Below are 12,557 nucleotides of genomic sequence, written 5' to 3' on the forward strand. Positions count from 1 at the left end.
ACGCATTCAACAGCTGTGGTCATATAGATTCAAGTTGCAAAGCCAAGTCTCTGAATTCAGCCTTCAGGGAGCACACAGCTTTCAAGGAGCACAGCAAGTATAAGCCTGAACATTTCAATAGACCTACCAGTTAGCCACAGGGCTCAGGCCCAAGCAAATCCAGGTAGCTCTTCGATCAAAGCTTAAAAAACCTCCCCAAACCATCTTCCCAGAATAAAACATAGGCAGGTTATAGGATAATTTGAGGAAGAATTTCCAGCAGTGATTAACCATATTGCTAATTCTTACCAGATTCCATGAATGTGGCCGAGTCAAAGGACAGTCGATGAGGCCCCATGCTTGAGAAGTTTTCCAGTTTGGCTTCTGATTGGACTTCATAGTTATTAAAGGGATCATCTTCCTCCTCAGGGTCCAGCTTTCTTAACCTGCATGGAATGTGTCAAAATTACTAAAGTCATCACTCATTCTGATATAAGCATCTGAATTTTTCCTATTAAGAAAAACTAAATCAGAGACAGGGTGAAGTAGACTAAAATAAGTGAGTGGCAAGGTCCAAGCCTCCAGGTAGTTCTGCCTCTCTCCAGGATTTTGTGAGCTGGTGTCTGGTCTCACTCATTCATTTATCCATCAACAGATGATTGCTCTGTATCAGCCATGTGCCCAGCATGGTACTAGGTGCCAGAATACAGCCTGCCTGCAGGAAGTTTATCTTCTAATAGGAGAAACAGACAAAAAACACAAATATAATCAACCTAGATAGGGACCAACCACAACAGAGTGCTTGAAACAGAGAACAAGATCATTCAGGCTGACAACAGAGAAGGGCTAGCAAAAAAGCAGGCACAAAGCCACAGGCTGGATGAAATTAGATATGTTCTACACCCTGCAGGGAGGAAGATGTCTGGCAAACAAGAAAAAAGTGTGTGGGTGAGAACGTGGCGGGTACATCAGGCCCTTCTGAGCTTGGTTCTGGGCCTCTGGGCCTGGCCCAATCTTGGGATTAGAGAGACCTCTCCCAGGAGAAATCATTCTTTCAAACTGCTCTCAGGTATCATGCCTTGGCTATCTTTGTGGCTTTATCTCAAGCCAGCATTTTTACAGCATAAATACTCAGTACACTTGTAAATGTGTTCGCTCACTTATTGCACACTCCCAGAGAGAATCTATTGAGCAAGCTTCCATATTGTTGCCTGAAAATTCAAGGAAGTGAACACTAAAACCTTACAGAAGACCAACAACTGAAATAAAGTAGAAACCATTCCACATAAAGGGGGCTGGGTAGCAAGTTCTCAAGGTAGAACAGCATGGTTAAGGGGAAGTTGGCGGTCACTCTACCAAAGTTTAAATCCTGCAGCTCTTCCAAGGAGAAATCTTTTGGTATCATACCTCAGAAGAAATTTATCAGAACAAACTATATCCTCACCTTGGTCCACATTAACTGCATGCTGAGATTAACCTTTATTTGAAGCATTTCACTTTCACCACAGAAAGGCAACAAGTTAGTAAAATTAGGAATCCTGCTGTAAAACAGATTTATAATTCTCCTAAAGCTTCTGGCTATTCCTTCTGGACTTTGATGAAATTGCCACTGAAACTGTCGCAAGACAAAATGACAGCTGAAAACTCCTGGTCAGATGGCATACTATACATAGTTACCTCCCAAACTCCATTCCAGTAACCATGAAGGAATAAGAAAGGTTATGAACACAAAAAGATACAGGAGATATGAAAGGAAGCCCTACAGAAAAAAGATGTGCCAAACAGATGTTAGAAGGCAGAAAGATAGACTAAAGTGACTAAATGCTTTCTCCACTCAGCTAAAGGTAGAGGAAAGGAGTTATCAAGAAGCCTGCTTACTGGCACAATAAACCCTGGGAAGGCTCAGAAATACAGGGCCTTGAAGCCTCTGAAGGTGATCGAGTAAGAACAAAAAAAAAAAAAGTAGGACTGGTGAGATATCTATTATATAGGGAGCAGTGGAGCCCAGGTCCCTCCCAGCTCTAGAGAACTTGGCACTTTCTCCTCCCCTAGGTTTCTCTGAGGAACACTAAGAACCAGTGAAACCAAGGAACACCTTACAAGCTCCTCTTCTACCTTCTCAGAAAACAAGGGAATATTGCTGAATCTGGAGAAAATCAAGTAAGCACCCACTCCCTGAAAGAAGCTCCTTTCAAATAGGGTTTGCTCCCTGAAAGAAGTCCTTTCAAATGGGGTTTGACAAGCATTTACATCTAAGTAAGGCACTGTGGCCCCAGGCTCTCAGCAATAAGCAGATATCTGTGGGCGCACAGGACATGTGTTATGGTTTGGACCTTAAATGTCCCCCCAAAACTTGTGTATTGAAGGCTCCCTCTATGGCTGATTGGAGCTATTGGGAGTTGGTGAACACTTTAGGGATAGGGACCAGTTGCTTCCAACATGACATGCCTCACCACAGGCCCAAAGATAAAAGGTCCAAGCAACCAAAGACTAAAACCTCTGAAATCATGAGCCAATAATAAACCTTTTAAGCTGATTTTTTAAAAACATTTTTTTAGTTATAGATGTAGGTATTTATTTTAATGTGGTGCTGAGGATTGAACCCAGTGCCTCACATGTGCTAGGCAAGCGCTCTACCACTGAGCTATAATCCCAACCCCTTAATCTTAGGCACTCTGTCATAGTGTCAGAAAGCTGATTAACAAAATTATGTGTTGTCTTTAGCTCCCTAGAAGTACCCAGTCCTCAAAAGATTAACAAGTCACACCTTCTACCTTAGGAAGTTCAGAGGCAGGAAGAGGCAAGAAAATCCAAGATCTTGGTCCAGTATGATGTATACTATGGATATTTGCACAGATGTTAAAGGAAAACAAAGGAGGTACCCAGAAGAAAGGATGGTGATTCAATAAGAAATATTACTGAGGGTATAGGGTGGCAGTTTGTGCATATACTGTTTTGTCAAACAGAAAAATTGTGCACAATACCTGGATGGCAAGAATTTCACCAGAAGCTCCTGGAAGTCCACTTTCTCTTCTTTTTTACACTTGGTGTTTCGGACACGGGCAGATCTCCGCTTTGCAGTCTCTCCACTCTCTTCTGAAATCTTCTTCCGCTTTACCCCTTTCTTGGATTTATCTCCCCCAGAAACATCTCCTTCACAAAGAACACAAATTAAAACCTTATAAGGTAGCAGAGGTGAAAAAAATGTACTCCACAGATGTGATTAGTTTCCCTGTTTTACAACTATCAGCACTGAATTTTTCTTTGACATTCAAGAAATCTTTCTTTTTCAACAACAGAGTCTTCAGTAAAATAAATTTTAAACCCCTTAACTCTCACACCTTTCTTGAGTTGACAAGACCCACAAGCCAGGTCTCAGAGCATCTTTATCCCTCTGGGGCCTTATGAGAATAAGGCTTTACTATTCCCTCGCTGGGAGTAGATGAAGTGAGTGGTATTGACCCTATCCAGGACCCTCTGAACAAAGGATGATATGAAAATACCAAAAAAACTGTGTGAATTACCCAGAGAACAGAGGAAATCCATGTATAATTAAGAAAGAAAGTTAGAAACAACTAGGCATGTATTCATTCAAAAATTTCTATCATTCTTTTTTGCAGTGACAGAGAAATTAAGGAAAATTGTGGGAGCTTTGTCAAAAAAATTTTTTATAACTCCAGAGATAATAAAAACCACTAAAATAAGTGAGGCACCGTGGTGCATGTCTATAATCCCAGCTACTCAGAGGCTGAGGCAGAAGGATCACAAGTTCAAACCAGCCTCAGCAACTTAGCTGAGATCCTGTTTCAAAAAGAAAAACAAAATAAAAATACTAAAAAGGGTTGGGGATGTAGCTCAGTTGGTAGAATATACCTGGGTTCAATGCCGAGTATGGCAAAAAAATTAATTTACTTTTTTATTGGTTATTCAAAACATTACAAAGATTGCAGAATCACATCGGTTACACATCCACATTTTTACATAATGCCATAATAGTAACTGTTGTATTCTACTACCTTTCCTATCCTCTACTATCCCCCCTCCCCTCCCCTCCCATCTTCTCTCTCTACCCCATCTACTGTAATTCATTTCTCTCCTTATTTTTTCCCATTCCCCTCACAACCTCTTATATGTAATTTTGTATAACAATGAGGGTCTCCTTCCATTTCCATGCAATTTCCCTTTTCTTTCCCTTTCCCTCCCACCTCATGACTCTGTTTAATGTTAATCTTTTCCTCCTGTTCTTCCTCCCTGCTCTGTTCTTAGTTGCTCTCATTATATCAAAGAAGACATTTGGCATTTGTTTTTTAGGGATTGGCTAGCTTCACTTAGCATAATCTGCTCTAATGCCATCCATTTCCCTGCAAATTCCATGATTTTGTCATTTCTTAGTGCTCCATTGTGTATAAATGCCACATTTTTTTTATCCATTCATCTATTGAGGGGCATCGGGGTTGGTTCCACAGTCTAGCTATTGTGAATTGTGCTGCTATGAACATCAATGTGGCAATATCCCTGTAGTACGCTCGGCAAAAAAATTTTTAAAAATTTTTTTTGAAAAAAAAAAAATCACAAAAATATACTACCACTTGGTGGTGATTTTACTGACTTGATTTTCTAAGGTCAAAGTACTCAGAATGCATGTAGCAAGCTAGAGGGGATCTGGCAGTGTCCATTTCACAAAGTGTGACTCAGCAACTGGGGTGGGGAGACCGGTTGCTGTCAATGAGCAAGGAACTCTATCCCAGGGCCCCACAACCTCCCTGCAGGGGCTTTAGTACTGAAGTGCTGGCCCTGGGGACAGGCAGATAGGCTCGTCTACAGGGCGATGGGCTCTCACTTCCACTTATGCCATGAGGATCAGCATGTCTCATCTCCCTGGAGAGGCCAGGGAACACCAATGCTCTCATTCCTGCTGAGGTCAGCAAATAGGGTCTCTCCAGAAGCGGACTCCAAGAGGCCTGCTCACCCACAGCAGTGCTTGTATCCAGCAAGCTGGGACTGTGCAGTGGGAAGCTAGCTGTTGCCACAGAGGTATAGGAGAGCACAGGCTCAGCCACAGCTATGGCTGGGTTGGTGTTGACAGGGCTCGGCTGGATCACACTGACAGGCGTCACCACCATGGAGGATGCTAGCAGCAGGCTGGGGTCCTGGTAGTCAGACAGGTCAATTCTCTTGCCAAGGCTGGGTCGTGGGGGCTCACAGGTGGTGAGGTGGTTGTACATAGCCAGCAAGCTCTCTCCAAGGCACTTCCACCTGCAAAGAAAGAGCCACCACACCTGGTCAGCACCTTGTTACAAGAGTCAACTGGCCTATAGAAAGACAACAGAGATGCTTTTGGAACTATAACTTCCATGGGAGTGAAGGGAGATAGTTAACATTTTGTCATTGTTGTAAGTGACAAAATCTTGAGCATAATACATCTGAAGGTGGAGTAGCCCAAGACAATAGAAGCAGGGACTGACACTTTCCTGCTCTTCACCCAGGAGAAGCTCCTAATGTTCTTTTACTAAAGGGATGCTGCTTTCCTGATTTTTAAGGAATAGCAGTTAGTGTCCCAATGGTCACCAGCTAATAACAGCAGGAGTGCCAGAACCGGATCCCGGTGTGTCTGATCCAGGAAAGGAACTCCTAGACAATGTCTCTGAGGAAGGTGTATATATGTCGGGGAGGGAGGTGCAGGGGATAGAACACTGATGCCAAGGCATACTAAATTTAAAGGTTTAAGATTCAATGTCAGAATTTTTTAAAACAGAAATTGAATGCCAGAGTTCACAAATGGGCTAAACTACCCTAATACAAGCGTGCCCTTCTTGATGGGGGAGGGCCTCTCACATATCATAGGGCTCACAAGGGTGACCTTCAGAGTTCCATCTTGCAGGAAGGAAAGCACAAACTTGACAGCCAGGGAACTCCAAACCTGGGATCAACTCAAGATTTTCCAGTTTCCTTCTGGCAAGTGCTTTAGTTTTCTTTTCATCTCTGGATAGGGCCTTACAGAAACATGGCAGATGGCTGGGGTCAACAATGGTGAGAGCCAAGAGGAACTAAGACTGGGCATACTTGAAAAAGAACTGAGCTGCTACTTAGTAGTCAAAGAATAGGTACATGTCTCCAGCCTTCTGGCATTGGTGCTCCCAGCCTCTACCCATGACATCAGCTCAAGGTCAAGCTTGGGGCTTCTCTCTCCTGTGCAACGTGGTGTCCCACAGAGGGTCCACTAGCCAACCCAGCGTTCCTAGAGACACAAAATAACATACGTGAAGAAGGGGATTGGCTGCACCAGTTTCAGGTCTGGCTCCTTCTCCCGCACAATCAATGCTTGCCTCTTTTTCCGAAGTCCCAGGGCCTCATCTACGATGGCCTTTGTCTCAGCAGCACTCACTGACACATCATGAATTGACATGTCACTAAAAACATGTAAAACAGGGAGAAATTACAATGTTACAATCTAGAGCCAAGGCTAAAATTTTATAGAGAGGGATGTGTTTAAGTTAACATCCTTTAGCCTGTATCCATTCTTCTCACATATAAAATAACCACTTGAATTTGGCCTCAAATGGGCAGTAACTAGCATTCTTAATATCCCCATAACTAGAAATGACTAACAACCTTTGTTCCTTCTAAAACCCACAACTGAGAAGAGAAAGGGATTTTTTTAAACTTTATTTTATTTATTTTTATGTGGTGCTGAGGATCGAACCCAGTGCCTTGCACATGCTAGGCTCTACTGCTGAGCCACAACCTCAGCCAGAGAAAGGGTTTTTGTATGTATTAATATTATCATAATGCCTTGAAAAGCCACAGCAAATAAAATCATGCTCTTGATTATTTATAGAAAAATTTAAAAGCATTTAACTATCCTATACTGCACAACCCAACAAAAAACCATTAGACAAACCAACTCACCAAAGTCAATGGTATCCCCCAAATACAATAAGGGTATGGCGCTGAGGCCTCAGATGCCCTTCCAAAGTCACACTCTGCTTGAAGTGACCCAACAAAAACTGCCCTCCTGTACAGACTGTCCTGATCCCAACAGGGCTACCCAACACAGCCACTCAGGGACTTGGTTCCCTCATAACAGATGTGAACACAGGCATAAGCTCATGGAGGACAGATTAAAACAAAACACCCCAGTATCCCTAAATAGTTGAGTTCTAATACAAAAGGGCAAGAGGAGCTGGCTCATCTGGAGGTTTGGGGGAGGTTCACCTAGCACATAGAAAGTGGCAGAAACACCACTGGGAATTGAAATGTGAAGGAGGAGCAACCGCAGGACAAGCAGAGGGGTGGGAAGATGACAAGGCTATTTCTCGAAGATCTTCTCCTTGAGAACCAGGTTAGTACACAGTGGGAACCAGAGAGAGGAGACAGAATGGTACACAACAGGGCCAAGCCTGGAGTCTACCAGGTACCTGAAGCAACTCTAACAAAAGAAGCTTGAGAGGAAAAACAGGAGGTGAGTGTGAAAACCAGAGGACCAGGCTAGAACCTCCTGGATGATGCAGCTGGGTTCTATCCTGGAGGCAAGGCAGAAACAGCACAAGATCAGAGGTATGCTTGGAACACTGAACTTGAGCAGTACTGGAGACAGAACCTTGATAAGGAGAAAGGAGATAAGGTGGGAAGCAGGCTGTCATAAGCATCCAGAAGACAACTAAAAAACACTGAAAACTTTCAGGGCAGTAGGAAAGGAGAGCAGCAACTATGTTTACCTCAGCCTGAGAAGGCAGAGCCAAGCTCAGGTACAGCTGAGAGATAAATAAGGCAGGTTGAGTAAGCTCATTAGTTAAGGGGCCACTATAGGAGATGAAGCCCTGGAATTCAGGGCTCCACCTACTAGGAGTTCAGGACCTGAGAGAATGAGGTGCACTCCTGCTATTTATCAGCTGTACAGGGAAGGATGCAACCATATGGGATGACACAGACTTACCATTTGAGGAACATTCTGAGAGAGTCCTTCCGGAGACAAGGCTGTTCCTCGAAGATCTTCTCCTTGAGAACCAGCCCTTTGCTGTACCTGCAATCCTTCTCCAGTGCTTTGCAAATAAAGTATAGACACGCTGGCAGGGAAAGAAATAGGACTTTTGAGACTACACTTGGAAACCCTGGACTTGCCAGTTAATAGAAGGAAAATGTTCCCACTCTGGAATCAAAGAAATGTTTGGTAATAATTGCAAGACAGCACTTTATCCAATTCCATTAAGAAAGATTTCTAAGATTATAATATCATATAATAGTATATTATAATATTATAATATAGATGGGGCACTCCAACATGAACAGACCCAAACACTGCCAGCAGAGGATAAACTATATGAACTTTGTAAAGGACCTTGACGCTGCAATCCCACTTCTAGGAATTGCTACAGAAAAAAAAAAAACACATGGGGCTCACAGTGATGAGATATTGGCCAAGTGGAAAACCTCCTTCAAAAAATCTGGTAACTACTCTGCCCCACCATAGGGACCTGGTTAAGTGAAGTTCAGCTGATCTACACACTAGGTTGCCAAGCAGCCATTGTACAAATGCTCAAAGAATGTGCTGAAATGACCAGAAAGAAGGCCATAATATAGCATTGCGAAAAGAGAAAGGAAAAAACAAAACACACAGTGGGATTCCATTGGTACATATAAAACTATTTTTTTCTTTTAAATTTTATTTACCTCTATTTTCCAACATTTCTTCTTTTCCTTTTAAAAATTATTCTTAAAGTTATTGTCTACAATTTAAGATGTGTACTTCCTTCATGTAATCAAGTACCTTTCTCAAGTCATTGATCTGGAAAGCCTATGCCAATTCTGGCTCCTCCAGGACTGGAGACAGTAATAGATGAACTAATGCTTAGAGACAAACAGGATGACAGATTCATGAAGCAGAACTACAATGTGAGTTATAAAAGCCTTTATCCCTTATAAGTGGGACTAGCCCCTGGCAAACAGTACCACTGAGTTCCCAGCTACTCTGTGTTGCCAGGTCTCACCAGTGAGCACTCAAGGATGCAGTAAAGTACCAACTCCACTCTGCCTGGGCACTGGGACTACCATCATGCCCTGCTATGCTTCTCAATTTGAATGTGGTTAGGCTGCAGTTCACTCCTATCAAGAATAACCAGAAAAAGAAGGACCTGGAGCAAAAGGAGGAAAGCCAGAGCAGAAGTGATCTGAGCATGGAGGTCTTGGGAGAGGAGGAAATAATATGTTTCTGATGTACCAATTCAAGAGACAGAAGAGCCTACTTATGACACTAGTCAGGGGCCATGCCTTTGAAGGCATACAAAGGGTCTGCACCCAGCATGCTGCATACTAAACTGGTCCAAAGATGCCTACCTCAGGTAAACAAGGAACATGGTTCTTCTGGGAGCACAGTGGGACCTGAGGGTAGCCATCAGAAACTTCCAGAGAGAAAACCAGGGAGGAACTGGGAATCTGGATGGTGCTTGTTCTTAGCAGGCATATCAGCTGCAGTAAGGAAAGCTTGCTATCTGTATTATGCTTACCATTCTACAGAGGGAAGACCTGAGAAATCTCAAGGAAACAAGAGGAGGTTAATAGGCCTTAACCCAACACCCTGCCTTCTTATCTCATTAAACATGAATTCAACATGCTGCTTTTACTTTTTGTATTAAATGAATGGAAAATTTATGGGGCTCTAATATGAATCAGTTCAATCCCTGTGATAATTAACTTTATGTTGCAATTTGACTGAACCACAAGATGTCCAGACTTCGGTCAAACAATATTTTGTGTATTTCTGTGATGAAATTAAATTTTAAATCAGTGGATGGAATAAAATAGGTTACACTCCCAAATGTGAGTGGGCCTCATCTAATCAAGTAAAGGCCTTAGTAGAACAAAAAGGCTGACCTTTCCAAATAAAAGAGAATTTTTCCTGCCTGCCTGACTTTAAACTTGAACACTGATTTTTTCTTGTCTTCTCAATGGATCAAAACATCAGCTCTTCCTGGGCCTGCCAGCCTACAGACTGCAACTACACCATCAATTCTCTGGGGTTGAAGGCCATTGGACTTGCTCACCTGGGTCTCCAGCTCACCACCTCATCCTATAGATCTTGGAACTTGTCAACTTCCATGATTACATGTGCCAATTCCTTATAATAAATCTTTTTCTATATATGTATATGCATATCTAATTGGCTCTATTTCTGGAGAACCTGTGTACAGGCCCCCAATTATGTATTTCCCACAAGGACCTTACCAAGCATAATTTCTACCATAAAAGAGAGGTACAAAAACTAAACTTGTTGGCTTGAGAGAGGAAGGCTGAAAATCGAAGATGGTGCCCAAACTGTAGGAGGAACTACAAAAAGAAACTAAAAGCCTCTGAAAGACAAAACCGCTAGTTAAAATGTCATACTATAGAACTGTCATATTCTGTTGGTGATAAAAATTGGAGGAAACTTCAGAACAAGTGCATATGTCTACTGAAGGATACATATATAAGAAATGTTTATAACAGCATTATGTGTAAGAGCCCAGAGGTGGAAAAAAAAAAAACCCAAATGTCCACAAATAGAATTGTTAAATAGTACAGACTACACAGCAATGAAAAAGACCTAGTGGCGGCTATGTCCTACATGGGTGTACTCACAGACAGGATGACAAGCAGAGAAAGCCAGGATGAGAAGACTTCTGACTCTACTGCAAAGAAGTTCAACTATTGGCAAAGTTAATCTCTTATAAAAGGGAGAGAACAAAGTTGCTTTATGGGGTGGTAATGAGTGGAAAGGGCCTAAGTAGCCTGCCTTCTGGGTCGTAGCAAATGTTTCATATATTGAAGTATTTTCACATACACAAATTGATGGGCCTCATTGTGCACTTTATTTTTATTTTATTTATATATTTATTTATTTGTGTGTGTGTGTTTGTGTGTGTGTTTGTTTTGCCTCAATTAAAAATATTTTTTAAAATGGTTCTGGAGAACAAGAACTAGAGGTAGAAGAGTGAGCAAGGCCTTGCACTTCTCAACATACTCCATTCTGTTGCCATTTGGCTCTTAAAACGAAAGGGGAGAAAAGACTTCCCAGCTTCCAGAACTGCAAGAAATAAATGTTTATTGTCTAAGCCACCCAATCTATCATTTTGTTATAATAGTTTGAACTAAGACAGAAGTGGGCATTGAGGAATGAGTTGCTATTATAACAAATGCCTACAAATGTATAGGCAGCTTTAAACTAGGTAATGGGTAGAAAACTGAAGAGTTCTGAGGTGCATGCCAGTAAAAGACATATTACCATGAAGGGATTGTTAAAGGTGACTCTGGTAAGGGCTCAAAGAAAAAAAAGGCCAGAAGCTGTTGAGAAAGTGCATAATTACATCCAGAATGTCAGTAGAAATATGGATATTAAGGACAATTCTGCTGAGGTCTCAGGCAGAAATGAAGAACATGTTATTGGACAACAAAGAAAAAGTGATTCATGTTATAAAGATGCAAAGCACTTAGCTGAATTGTTCTGGTGTTTTATGAAAGGGAGAATTAGTGAGCAATGAAATTAAATATTTACCTAAGTAGATTCCTAAGCAAAGTGTTAAAGAATAGCACAGTTCTTCTTGACAGCTTAATTAACCCTCCATATCCACAGGTTCTGCACTGGCAGATTCAACCAACTACAGACCAAAAATATTTGAAAAAAAAATTGTGTCTGACTTTTGTCATTATTCCCTAAACAATACCATATAACACTATTCATTTACATTGTATTATGTATTAGAAGCAATCTAGAGATGATTTAAAGTATACAGGAGGATGTGCATAGGTTATATACAATACTATGCTATTTTGTATAAGGGATTTGAGCATCCACAGATTTTACTACCCAGGGAGGTACTAGAACCAATCACCCACAGACACCAAAGGACAACTGTATAGTAAAATACAAGAAGAGAGAAATGAATCCAACCTAATACAATGAATTAAAAGGGGAATTACTTAGCAAAAAGAAATGAGGACTTAAAGATATGGAATATTCTCAGCCTATATATATTGCAAAAATTGCAAAAGCTTGTTCTGAAGAAAATACTTGTATGTGGCAATCAACCATTTGATAACAAGATTTATGTATGAACGACAAACTTAATCAGTTATCTCAGCAGAAGCTAGGAACAGAAATGGAATTATACTAGCAGAAACACCACAAGTTGGGAATAAAGGGAATAGAAAAAAAACAGGAGGGAATAAAGAAAGGCTATGAATGTGTGCTATCCTTTAAAAAAAAAAAAAAAAAAGGAAAGGAAATGAGAGGGGCTGGGGACATGACCCAGTAGTAGAGCACTGGCTTGGCATGTATGTGGCACTGCAAAAATATGGATAGATGAATGAATGAATGAATGAATACAAAAATATATAAATAAGTGGAAGAGGGATCCCAAATATAATTTCAGGTCATTAGGCTGCCACTCCTCCACTCCTACCATAGGAGGCAGGGCTTGTTTCTTAAACGGTGGGCTATCTATCCAGTTGGATGAGCCAGGATATCCCAGATCAGTCTCAGGGATAAGGCCCTACAAAGTAAGAAACATAGGGTCAAACCACTGAGTTGTGGGAGTGACACTCTC

At 41.5% G+C, this 12,557-nt stretch overlaps 1 protein-coding gene across 7 annotated transcripts in view; it reads right to left on the minus strand.

Annotated features, from left to right (window-relative positions):
* Positions 1–12,557, minus strand: part of Cabin1 (calcineurin binding protein 1) — a 138,790-nt gene that overhangs the window by 107,452 nt on the left and 18,781 nt on the right. For 6 of the 7 annotated variants that reach the window (XM_026412506.2, XM_077796147.1, XM_077796146.1 and 3 more), the window contains exons 8-12: positions 7,916–8,045; positions 6,240–6,389; positions 4,949–5,235; positions 2,964–3,132; positions 289–425 (exon numbers count right to left, since the gene is read on the minus strand). In XM_026412506.2, coding sequence (XP_026268291.2) covers positions 289–425; positions 2,964–3,132; positions 4,949–5,235; positions 6,240–6,389; positions 7,916–8,045 — 873 coding nt within the window. The other variant, XM_077796149.1, reaches the window with a different exon arrangement.

Source organism: Urocitellus parryii, chromosome 3 (genome assembly GCF_045843805.1).
Source record: "Urocitellus parryii isolate mUroPar1 chromosome 3, mUroPar1.hap1, whole genome shotgun sequence".
Classification (NCBI taxonomy): domain Eukaryota; kingdom Metazoa; phylum Chordata; class Mammalia; order Rodentia; family Sciuridae; genus Urocitellus; species Urocitellus parryii.